Here is a 13,151-nt window from a genome sequence, read left to right as displayed (position 1 = left end):
TCAATGCATGTTAATACAAGCCTTCTACTGTGAACATCTGCCTAAGAGGATTGCTTTGGATTTTCAAAACAAAGAGTCTGTTCTGGAGAGCTGATGTCAAACATTATGTAGATGTCCCTGAGAAACAAACTTCAGGGAAGCTACAACTCTTGCCAAGTTTGAGGCTGTAAGCAGATAATGGAGACCAAGCAACAGAAAGGTTTAGACATGTCCTATTGGTCCCATGAATAGCATCCTTCGTTCATAGCTGCATATAATGCTTTTTCTCCACAGTTACAAACCCCCTTCTGATCCCAAGTCATGTTCTGGTAAAAATGGTGCTCCCTTCTGTCCAGGTCAGAACACCTTCTGGGAAGAGTCCTTTTAACACTGACTTGGCTCTGAACCTGTTGGCATCTCTCCACACTGGTAAACCAAATGCAAGTTCTTCTCCAGGTGGAGAGTAACTTCATCCTGCTATCACTTCTTCCTTCTCAAGAAAGCTCTTCCAGTTGGTGCTCAACCTCACTTCTACAGAAGAGAGGCTTGTTTAGTAACAGATACAATGAACACATTGGCCAGCTTTGCTTTCCAAGAACCCAGGTTTACTTTCCTTTCACATAAATCACTCCACTGTTAAGCACCTCTTAGAACAGGAACCCATCTCTGCAGCAGTGACTCCTCGTACATATGCTCAACTAAAGCAGCAGCCCCTCAATCTGTTCCCAGACACAGGGCTTGGCTGCTTCCTAAGCCTGGACACCCTACAGAGCCACCAGTGCCCCCCCTGCCTGGGGGCTGAGTGTGCCATGTCTGAAACCCTGACACCAAGTCAGGCACAAAAACCCACGCCTGCAGATCAAGTGCCAGAGCAGTGCAGAGTAGCCAGATGTAAGGGTGCTGGTTTGTCCCACAGGTACTTTGCCATTCCTTTTATCCTGCCTTAAGTCCTGGCAGTCCACAGGACTGCTGGCACAAGGCATTGCTTGTGGGGTGAGGCCTTTAGGATTGAGCCCTGAATCACCTAAACAAACCTTCAACACTCCTTTTATACTTGCCCTTAACTTCAACCACACCTGGGAGGCCCAGGTTAGTAACTCAGAAATAGGCCAGCAGCAACTGCAGCAAAATAAACAGATGAAAACCAGCTTATTTTTAACCAAAAGTTAAAGGCTGAGGGTGCTGATGGCCCTACACTTTCAGGTGCTCAGAGAGCTACATTTTCTTCCTCTCAGGAGCAGCTTCAGCTGCCTCTCCTGCAGCAGCCAACAGCAGCACAACCCACTGACCTCAGGGAGCTGCATCTCATTGCACCTTGCTAGTGCTACTGCCACCTGAGCTGCAAACTGGGATCACAGCAAGTAAGCTGAGAATAATTCCTATCTGGTGTCAAATGAGATTTTAAAACACTTTATATCTACTACGTAACTTAAATGACATTTCTAACTTGTAGGAACAAATACAACCCAAATTGACCTGTGCAACACAGCCCTGCCAGCTTCCACACTTCTCAAGTCTTTGGGGAGTAACATCCACAGATGCACCCCAATGCACACTTTATGCCAGACAAACAAAGCACTTTTGACTACAGAAGATTCTTCAACTTTCCCACATTTTAAAGCAAGGCAGATTTTGCCTGGTCCTGTTTTTGAAGAGTTAAGAAAATGTTATTTTGCTCTCCATTATGTCCTGGGCTTATCTTACCTTTCCTACAGTAAACACTAGGGCTGGTGGAAAATGGTAACTGTTTGCAGGCAACAGATGTAAATAAGTGATTCTGGCTAAGTCAGAGGAAGTTGTTAAAAATATATAATTACTTTCATAAACCTAGTTTCTAGCAAACAATTTCCAGAAAGGAAATTTAAAAAGTTTTCAATAGAAACTGAGTAACTGCATTGTCCATCAATGCCAAGAGAGACCAATTCAGTTCAGGGATGAAAACAATAATGCATCTGAAAAGTAATAAACTGTCTCCTATGTGGTTCATGTCAATAAAACAATGCTCTGATGCATCTTTGTCTACAACAAGCTCAGACTTGTAAAAGCTCTGCGAGGTGCTGAGAAGGACAGGGTGCAAGTCCTGACCAGCAAATCCTATTCTGGGTCTGTCCAGAACCAGAGGTAACTGGCACCACCTCACCACAGCAGTGCTGTGCATCAGAGGACACCAACCTGGAACATCTGCCGGACCTTCCTGCGGGGCAGGTTAACGTTCAGTTTGTGCATCAGCTGGTGGATCTCTTCAATATTCAGCAGGCCATCCCCATTCTTGTCAGCCTCCTCAAAGGTCTGTTTCACCCAGCTGCAGACGTGTCAAGGAAAGGTACAAGCAGGTGATTTCCTCACTGGGAGAGAGGTAGAGCAGTTGGGCATGTAAATGACAAGGCTCAAAGTCAGGAGAACAAAGCCCTGTCTCAGTTCTTCTGGGCAGAGGCATAACTCTTCAGCAGAGGACCTTTACATCTTCCAGGCAGAAGAACTGAGCATTACTCAATCCAACCTTCACAAACATGTATCTTTCAAGTCAGTGTCTCTAGGAAAAACACTTGAATTAAAGACTTCTCACAGCCTGCTTTATTGCTCTTGGGGAACATAATGAAATAAAGTCCTTGCTGGCAAAGATCTGATGCTATCAACATTTTTCTCCCCACACTGGTGCCAAACCAAAGCATTTTTACTACTGTATGCCATCTGGTACAATTTGCTATGTACCTCCTACCCAGTACAACTCAGACTGTTGACCTGCATGGAGTTACATCTCAGGGTTACTGGCTCTGTGACTTGACTCCAAGGAATCAAGCTCAACAGCCATCTGTATCAGGGATGACATTAACCTACTGCAAGAGGATGGAAGACTGTAAAATCAGCCCCAGTACATTATTATCTGCCTGTGTTTTCCTTAAGAACCTCATTAAAAATTAACCACTCTTGTTTTTCCATGCTCTCTCTTCCAGGACTCACATAGTTCCCCATCAACATATTTAACTCTTCCAGCTCTGGACAACTTTGTTGTCCACTACTTTCTCCACTACCTCTGCTGTCACCTTGTGTCACACCTTGCACAGGGCACCAACAACCTCACTGAACTCTAAATTCCACTGAGAAAATGGATGGGGCTCATAGATCTGCTGTTTCTCCCCTCACAAGGACAAAATGGCATAAAATTAAGCTAGCAGCTGTTAAATTCAGAAAACAAGAGGTGGTTCTTCATGCAGCATATGGCTCATCTCTAACAGTCTTTTTTGGGATATTCTGCAGGTGTACAAGGGGTTGAGGTGACACCGAACAATTTTTTCCCTCTGCCCTTGCTACAGTTTCCTTAAAACTGATGCAGGTTTATGACCATTATGCACAGCTATGTTCACAACTCCAGCCCTGCTGTGCTCATTCCTGTTTCCTGCTGCCAGCTGCTCCTCTGAGAATGTACTCAGGTACTCAATTATTTCTGGGCTTGCTCCTATGTCTTCTCTGCTTCTCCCTTCATTCTGCTTGAACTTCCCCACTTTCTAACCCATACCTTTTACCCCCTCTTTGTACATACATCCCTTCACAGCTTTTGCCAAGTTCTCACACTAGCTGGAACTGGCAAAGGGTCTTTTTGTCTGCAGTCTCCAAGCTGCCACATTTGATAACACAAACTAGACTTGAAGTGATGTTTTACCAGTAGAGAACATACAGCAGCTCGGAAAAGTAATGGATAAATATAGCAAGCTGAGTATGTGTGCAACAGAGCATGTAACATATTCCCCCAAATGGCTCTGTGCCTATCTTTGTATCATAATTAAGCACTGAAAATCTAAATTAAAAGTGCCTGAAGGGTGTATATTCTCCAGATGGAGCACATACAAGTGACCCACTGTAGATTTCTGTGTAGCTGAAAGGAAAGGTTACCATTTTAACCAAAATGGGTTTGTTAGTTGGTTTGCTTTGGGTTGGGTTTTTTTTTTTCAGTTTAAGGAAAAATATTTTTGTAATTAGCATACTAGTCAGCACTGTTGTGAAAAACAGCACATCAAGAAAATACTCAATGTACATGATCTTCACAAGAAGTTCATTTTGGTTACCAGGCTACAACATTTAAGGAACTTTAAAGATTTGTGCTCCTGACAATCAATGGAGGCTGAAAAGTACACACAGATACAAACACCAAGAGTAGAGGGGTAGAAGAGATACTAGTCAGATTATTGAAAGGCTCCCAAAAACATTAGGGATTTAGCCATGCAAACAAATTCAAGTATTCAATTAGTAATAACTTGAAAACAGTGGCTAGTAGAGGGGACTAGGAGTTACTAGTCAGATTATTGAAAGGCTCCCAAAAACATTAGGGATTTAGCCATGCAAACAAATTCAAGTATTCAATTAGTAATAACTTGAAAACAGTGGCTTCTGAGCTTGCAATTTGCAGCAGAAGAATAAAAGAACAATTGGGCAAACAGAAGATTCCAGAAATCCTGAAATCATGTTGGGGTTAGTATTTATTGAGATAACTAGAAGTGACTGTTTTGACTCTTCAGTAAGAATTTCACTAAGAAAATACAAGTCTGTCCCAGCATCACGCTGGATTTTGGTCTAGTCCCTAAGGCAGAGGGGATGTTTTATTGCCCAGGCAAGCGTTCATGTCAAACCCGTAACTCAAGTTTCCATCACAATCAATGGCAAAGTGTTTGGTCATGAGCAGGAGGTCACAGGACTGAAGTCACTAAAAAACAAGGCAGGAATACTGCCTCTGGAGCTGGAGCCCAGGCCCACAAAGGATACTGATCGTGTGTTCTCTGCCGCTTAGCGAGCGAGTCCTCATCACTTATTCCAGCCATCAAGTATTTCAGACCTGTGATCCAGGTGCGAGCTTCCTCTGGGTTCGAGGTAATGAGATCCAGGGACTCCATGTGGTTGCCATGGTAAATGGTGAAGCAGCAGCTGGGGTCAAAGCTCCCCTCTGCGTGGCGGTGGAAGATCTCAGACTGCCGGCCTTCCGTCACTTTGTAGATGGAATCAATGACAACTGCGGGGAACAGGACAGCAAACACTGGTGTGCTGGGATACCCACCTCATTTCTTTCTGCTTTTGAGCAGCAGCTCTTGGCCACTATGTACTGGCTCAAAAACATCAACTGTCATTATCTGTGGCCTTCCCAACTGCTTGTTTTTTAATCTCAAGCCTCTGTGACAGCTCTGTAAAATTCTACTCCTTATTCTATTCAATAAATCACTAATTTGAATTTCCAATTACAAACAGGGCAGCAGGAACAGCTTCTGTGAGAAATAATGCTGCACAGTAACTTCCAGATTCAATAATGCCTCAAGAAAATTACCTCAATCTGAATTTTTCTAGGCTCTGTATTTAAATATTGATGTATAGATTGAAAAGAGTTCAGCATAGTTTGCTATCCAGTCACTCTTCAGTGTGCTCATAATTTATATAAACCTATGGAAAATGTCAACTTCTGACTGAACCACACACCCCTTTCCTTTCATAACCCTGAACTTTAAGTAGATGGTTAAGTTCTTGAAAACCCTTCACGTAAGTAACATGCCACATTTAAAATAAGCACCCAAAAGCATTTAATTGATGCAAAACTATTGTTTCAGTTTCCCTCTGTAATGCACAATCTAACACTGAACTGCCCAAGAAAAGAGAAGAAACATGGACATTTACTTTTCGCCTTCTCGCTTTTCCGGGAGGGCCTCCAGCGGATGCAGGTCCTGTGCTCATCCAGGTAGAAGAGACGAACTAGCCCTTTGGTTCCACTCTTCAGCTTAACCATCTGAGTCCCAGACTGCATAACACTCATGCATCTTTCAACTGCAAAGCAGAACAGAATAAATTCAACGGAAAGGCTATCTGATTCCACTCATAAAACAAGCTCTTGGCTTTCCAGCATCTGCCAAGCATACACATTTTTTGACCTGCACCTTTAATGACAAGAACTTGTCACTGCTGTATAAGAGACATTATCTCTGCTTCTTCACAACTAGCTTCTCCACATGGGAAAATTAAAAATCATGTGTCAAAAAACCTTCATGACAAAGGAGGCAAAAAACCCCTTTACCATATATTGAAGGAAAATATTTTATAGTTGTTCCACGGTTGCTTCCTTTAAATATTTTTATATTATACTCAGTGCTGTAATTTTAAACCAGTACTCTGCAAATTTTGAATGGTGAGACTATCATTCAAAGCCCACATTCCTTTGGGCCAGGTAATCCTTTAGCTTCTATCTTGTGCTTGTGACACTGTTAGAGCTGCTAATGGAATTATAAATACACAATCCCTCCTCTCTGCTACACACATTGACACCCTCTCCAACCTGCTACCAAATTTCAAGCACATACTGTGATGACTTGCTTTTATGCACCCAGCCTATCTGGGGCCATAGAGTGCACCTATCTCTTCCATTTCATCTCACATCTTCCCTCCTACAGTTTTCCAAACACTAGGATTAAGATAACGTTTCCTCTTGATCTCAGTATACATCCATGCTCTCAAATTACCTTCCCCTGGTTTTATCCATTCACAGTCTGTCCTCACTTGATATCACTCCAAATTCACCTCCCAGATGATTTGTTTACACTCTGGCTGGCTCCCAAACACTATCTGGGTTTGTCTTTATTTCCTCTTATCATTCTTCCTCTCTTCACCACTTCTCTCTCCAGTACTGCTCTCACAACAGAGACCAGTTGCACCCTCCCACTCCTCCTGGCCAGGGCTAAGGTTTATTTTCTTAGCTCCTGACCCCTCCTTTTGCACCCACAGCAAGTGGCACAAGCAGCACTGGGCTCGCTGAAGCTTCACAGTGCTTCTGAATGCCAGAGCACATCCTGGTGGCCCTGCTCACTCTACCTTCACAGCAGAAGTGTGGCCACAACACATCTTCCAGCAGAGACACATGACCCCAAAGCCATCAAGGAAGGAGGCTGCTCCTTCCAAAGTGTCTGTGGGCCACAGCAGCATCCTAATCATTAGTCAAACATGGGGAAATAGTTTTTCTTGGGGAAATAAGAGGACTCAGCTTGAGCTGAACTGAACCAAAGCTCTTTTGAAAGCATCACAGATGTGCATGAGTACAATAAATTTGTCCTTTATTATGTCCATATAAACACATGACCTTCCCTGAACCATCACACGTACCAAATAAATAGGTGGGTTTGGAAGTGCTTTAAGGTGAACCAGAGAAGTGAGCTAAACCAAGCTAGAACTAGATGTCACACAGCATCCACACACATTTCCTGGGGCAGTTTTATTTTGTATCTATCTGAAGTTGCACAAAGCAGGAAAACAAGCCTTTACACCACAAGGGATGGAAAAGTCAGAACCTTGAAGATTACCTGAAGCAAAAATAGGTCTCTAAAACTTACAACACACATCTATACATACACATCCTCTTGGCAGACTGTGCCTCTCAGTTTGGAACTGGGTGTAGGTGAAGTTTGCCTGGGATTCATACCTAACAACCAAAGAGGAATTGTCCTCCAGCACAGAAGTAAGGTTCTCCATAAGAAAAGGCTGGGCCAGTGTGTGGATACACAAATCTGAACTGGTATATTAGTCTGGCATACAAACTGCACGTACTTTTTCATTTCACTATAAAGTGATTGACTGCAACAGAGTTTTAGCTCAGGAAGAGGTTTAGCAACAAGCTACTCAACACAGAAAATCTGCTTCTTTGCACCTAAGCCTATCAGATAATAATAAGTCTTACAAAACTAACTAATTCTCACATAAGTCTCTATTATCATCAGCTCATTTGTCATAGAGGAAAAAAAGAAACCTGCTTTCACTAAGCTGTTGTTGAGGACAGCTAGTATAAGGCAGAAGAAATGGGACTAAATTTCCTTAATGTAAGAAAAGCAGGAAAAGGGCCACACTCAGTAAATTGCAGCCCACAAATCTATGGAAAAAAAACAATCATAAAAAGGCAATATGGTTTCTTCTTCACTGTTTCAATTGCCTAAACATTTCTACATCATGTTTGTCACTGTTACAGATGCATTTCACACACGTTTTCAGGTAGGCTTCAGAATCTGAGTTAAATAGAAAACATTTTTCCCGAAAATAGAGAAGAGTGGAAGGAAACCAGTTCCTGCCAAATATCTTAAGAGTCTCCAATTCTCAAGTGCCATCTGCAATAAGGGTAGTGCTCAAGTAAGCACCAGCTTTCCTGCTTGCACTTCTCCAGTTCTAAGAAAATACCATCAGAATGCAGACATTTTAATTAGAATAGTAAATGTGTAAGAAAGTTCATTGCATCATCCCTGCTGTGTAGGTGTTAATAACAGAAAGAATCCACTTTAAAGCACAGACTAAGGTAATAGAAATGCCACACCATTCAAAGGCCCATTGGATTTCAGCTCTGGAAACCATTTACAAAACACAGCATCCTCTCCTGTAAGCTATTTATAAAATAAAACCACACAAAGAAACAGTCTTCAATTCTATTCCTAATATGCTAATTTCACTCTCTAGCCAGAGGTTCACAAGATACAAACATAGCACATTACCATCTGAATAAAGAGAAGTGATTGAACAGAGGCAGTGCAGAATAATACTCTAGAAAAGGAATAGAAAAATTGGTTCCAGAAAACAAAAAAAACCCGAAACATTTCAACCTCTAGGTAAACCACAAATATTGAGTAAATGAAGCAGATCCTCGATGCAGATCTGTATCATTTGAGAATGCAAGACATGGTTTCCATTAAATGGTATTTTTCTAACACAAGGACTAGCTGTGCATTTTTGCAGTCTGAAAATGAATTAAAATACCCTGTAGTTTGTATTACAAGAACAAAGTTAATTGATCTATAAATTAATATAAAATATTATGCTTCTGTATTGTATAATTAAAGATTTGCTTTCAAAGAAAAAAAATATCTGAAAACTACAAGAGCCATTTCTGTTTCCAGAGATCCACCAATTTATTCTTGACAGTCTAAAGTTATCCTGACAGACATTTACTTGAATCCAAATTTCTAGCTCAAGCAACGATAAGAATTCCTAGTAGTACACACATCTTTTCAGGAGCTGCTTCTCTACGGAATGGTAAACCAGATACAAACCCATCTGTGCCAGCTGGACTTTCGCTGAAGTGGCCACACTCCCCAGCACATGGTGGGCCTCTGCAGCCAGGAGGAAAGCCATCTGAGCCCCTGGTAAATCCAGATGTTGCTGGAAATCCTGCACCTTAGGTAGATGCTATTTATTCTACCTGACAACACAGCTCCTCTCTGCCGAGTACACCAAGCTGCTGCATGCAAACACTAAGCTGGAACTCTGACCACTAGCCATCCGTGACCTTATGTTTAAAAAGCCCTCTAATCTGCCCCAAATCAGCCAGCACTACCTTCCATCCAACTCTGCTCTAATCTATCCCGTGTGCAATCAGGTCTCTAATGGGCAGGGAATAGCTTACCACTGTGCCCTGCCAGGATCTCTCACAAAAAGTTACAGCTCTGCTCACAGGTTTAACAGCCCTTCCCCGTACGAGCCCTGTTTTACAATGATTTGCAATTAATTTGGTTTAATTCTCAGCAGTGCTAGTCATGACGTGCATATCTGCCCTGCTGTTGTGCTTCAGCACAAAGCCTGTAAGGCACGTGGGACCCCTGGGGTGATGCTGGGAGGAAAATATTGGGGGAATCAAAACCTTCTTCCTGGCAGCACTTTCAGTAAAACAGAAACGCACTTTGATGCACAGGGCACATCAGAGCAGTGAAACAAACATCCCCTCCCCAGAGAACACATCAGGAAATGAAAGTGCTGGTCACCTCACAGACCCAGCCAGCAGGCAGGCACCTGAAGGACATGGCCTGGGGTGCTGGGGATACACCAGCTGCCCCATCACCACACACAATACCCAGCACTGCAGAGGGGTTTCTGGGTGATTCCAGCTCCCAACACTCATTGTGCCCTCAGCCCCAGTTTGCTTCCCCAGCCCTGCAGTTCCATCATGGAGCACTAGGAGCAAGCAGCAGCAGGAACAGGTTTGAGATTGTTTGCTGCTCCATTTTGGGTTTTAGTTAATCAAGAAAATACTATTACCTAGCCAGAAAACTCTCTACTATCAAGAGCCTGATGGAAAACAGGTTTTGGAAGAACAGGTGTATTTTGCTTCTTTAGGCAGTTTCAGCAAGAATTCACTTTAAAAACAAGAACCAGGACAGGATTCTACACCTCACCCTAGGGTACCTGCTCCCATGCTATGGAAAACATGGTTTATCTTACTTTATTTGAACTCCCAAATGTCACTGTAGGAATTGCCCTAAGTTCTTTGATTTAAAAAAAACTAAGATTCCAGAAACTGAACTCTGAATGTGGTCTTATATAAGAAGTACAATAGACCAAGATATTTTCATTTAGGAGGGATGTAAAACAATCATTGAGTCCAATTGCCTGACCACTTCAGGGCCAACCAAAAGTTAAAGCATGTTAAGGGCATTGTCCAAGCAGATGGTTGGTGGGTGACAGAGGAGTCACAGCATGCTCCCATCACCAGAATCACATCTCTGGATCCAGCTTGGAGTCCAGGTTTTATTGGCAGAGATGCACATTTCCAGAAGCAGGCACTAAAAACATGCAAAGAAAAAAGCACACAACCCTCCAAACCAGAGAACAGTACACAAACTATCATGATTTGAGTAGTGAGAATACTCTGGATGCAATCACAAAAATCTCTCAGTTGTCTGAACTCTTCTCAGCAACCCACTTTGCAGCCATTTATTCATCATGAGCATGCTGCAAGTTTGCCTTTTTGCTAACACCATTAAAAGCCATTTGCTCCCTGCCCCGCCCCCCAGAGAGCACATTTCATCCAAATCCCAGAGAACAGCACTAATATCCAGCACACCACACAGCTTACCTCTCATGTCATCAATGTGTTGATTGCTGTCCTGCAGCAGAACAGCCAAAAGCCCAGGAGAGCAGAGCCCACAGAGTCAGGTCAGGGGGCACCCAAAGCCCCAGTCAGGACCAGTTTGAATTGCCACATCTCCTATTTTAACTCCCTTTGCAGCACCTCTTCCAACCCCTCTCTGAATTTTACATTAAGCTTCTTACAGTGGATTTAATCGTAAACTCTGAAGTCCATGGACATGAGATGGACAATCCCTTACACTTCTGCAAATCTCAAGAACTCCTCAGACAAGTGGCACACACCTGAGACCCCAAAGCTGGTGCTGATCCTTGCAAAGCCCAGCTACAAACAGTGCAGATATTCCTCTTCAGCTCTCAAGAAAGTAGAGAACCAAAACGAGTAAGCAGCAAAACAGTGTGACTACTCAAAACCACTGTGAATGGCCAACAATCAATTAAAACAATTAAATCTGAAAGATGATTCATCATCCTTGTAAATTCACTGAATAACAGGCAAAAAAAAAAAAAAAAGGGGTGACGCTTAAAAACAAAAACACATAATACCAAGGAGAAACAAAACAAAACCAATAACATAAAGCCCCAAAAGCAATAAGCATAGTATTAACTTTTTGTATGTCTGGGATCTGTCTGGTGTTGTCTCTTCTTAAAAAAAAAAACCAACACAAAAACAAAACAAAAAAACCCCACACAAAATCAAACACCAAAAAACCCCTCCACCAAACCTTCAGAACAGTAACTCCCAGAAGTTATATTTATGAGTAATACATATTTCATTAGTAGCTGCTGTTTCAGCCTGCCATATTGAGATTGCTACCTTAATGCCTCCAGGATGATCAGCGTAACTCATTTTCATATTACAGTGACAAGTTTTCTCTAGGTGCCATCTCCACAGCTGGCTCCTGAGCCTGAGCTATTCTTGCCATGGGAGCACCCAGAGTCATTTCCCAGACTGAGCTCCCTGCTCTCCCTTTGCACTTGGGGATCTCAAATGACTTCAAACTATCCTTGTTCATAAACCTGGTTCCTACAGTGAGACCACCTTCTGCAGAGTAACTGTGTAATGCAGAAAATGCCTTCTTAAGACAGTGCCTTATTTACAGGGTCTGTGATGCCCTTGTTGAGATCTCCACTTCAGTCTAGCAACTGAAATCTGAGACAGCAGCCCCCAGATACAATGAATAATGCAGGTTTTCCATTTCTGCTCAAGGGTACTTTGCTACTGCTAGCTCAGTGGACTTCACATGGTTATCTTCAAGAAATTACCCCAAGTTTCATTCAAGCAGCCCTTTGGAAAGCAACTGATGAACTGATTAAGAGCATTCAGCAGGTGCAGCTTCTCTGCAGTCCTGCTGGACACTGATGCTGCTGGAGCATACTGAGGTCCTGAGCAGTCACAAGGGTTCAGGGCCTCAGCTCCAAGTTGTGTCCATAAGGAAGCACCTTTGACAGACCACTGCCTGCCAACACAGAGCCAAGAGACTGTGACAGCTTACATGGGAAGGTTATTGCTACTGGTTCCTGAAATATAATCCATGTCCCTGAGACCTCCTCCTCTTCCTTCAGAACTAGGTTGCATCAAAGCTGCTCATTTTGAGAGCTCTGGTGCCATTGTAACCCAGGAGCACTGGTGACTAAATCTTCTATTAAGACTACAGAATTAGTCCTTTACCAACACTTAAAAACACAATCATTTAACCACAGACATGGCCAACTGCCAAAGCACACTGACACATCATTAGTGAACAAGGACTTCAATTTATGAAGCAAACACAGTTAACAAGTTTGCACGGACACAGTAATTTTGACACTACAGAGCAAGTGGAAGCAGCAGCAGCCAGGAAGCAATGAACAAGGGCAGTTTCCACCACCCCTGCCAACCAGCATGAGTGGACAGGTCTGTCTATGCTGCTGTGACAGCCTCAGCAGCAGGATTCAGGAGAGGCTAGAGCAGAGAGACATGTGGCACTTTGGGCAGCATCCTCAGGCTGCCACAACCACCCACAAGCAATAGGAGACACTGTTCTGTGGCCATGTCTCCAAAGTAAACCTAAAGGTCTCCCACTGGCTAGGCAAGCTTTTGCTCAGGTACCAGAAAGGACAGCAAGAACTCACCCAAAGGGGCTCAGCTGAGTCACCTCCCTGTGCTCCTCAGCACTAAGACAGGAGCTCCTTTGAGGCTGCACAGCAACCAACAGCCTGAAAGGCACCCCAGGAGCTATGCCTCTAGATGCAGGGCCTGCAGTGGAACATAGTAAGACAAAAGCTCTTTCTCTTCCAGAATCCCACATCTGCCCTCTAAAAATCAG

At 43.1% G+C, this 13,151-nt stretch overlaps 1 protein-coding gene across 1 annotated transcript in view; it reads right to left on the bottom strand.

Moving 5' to 3' along the window:
- Window positions 1–13,151, bottom strand: part of PLCH1 (phospholipase C, eta 1) — a 59,675-nt gene that overhangs the window by 32,136 nt on the left and 14,388 nt on the right. Inside the window, exons 2-4 of the mRNA XM_010004734.1 lie at window positions 5,635–5,781; window positions 4,738–4,981; window positions 2,152–2,281 (exon numbers count right to left, since the gene is read on the bottom strand). Of these exons, the coding sequence (XP_010003036.1) occupies window positions 2,152–2,281; window positions 4,738–4,981; window positions 5,635–5,781 (521 nt within the window). The remainder of the gene's footprint in view (window positions 1–2,151; window positions 2,282–4,737; window positions 4,982–5,634; window positions 5,782–13,151) is intronic.

This window comes from Chaetura pelagica, unplaced genomic scaffold (genome assembly GCF_000747805.2).
Source record: "Chaetura pelagica isolate M959 unplaced genomic scaffold, ChaPel_1.0 scaffold829, whole genome shotgun sequence".
Classification (NCBI taxonomy): Eukaryota; Metazoa; Chordata; class Aves; order Apodiformes; family Apodidae; genus Chaetura; species Chaetura pelagica.
This window is presented reverse-complemented; position numbering and strand designations above follow the sequence as displayed.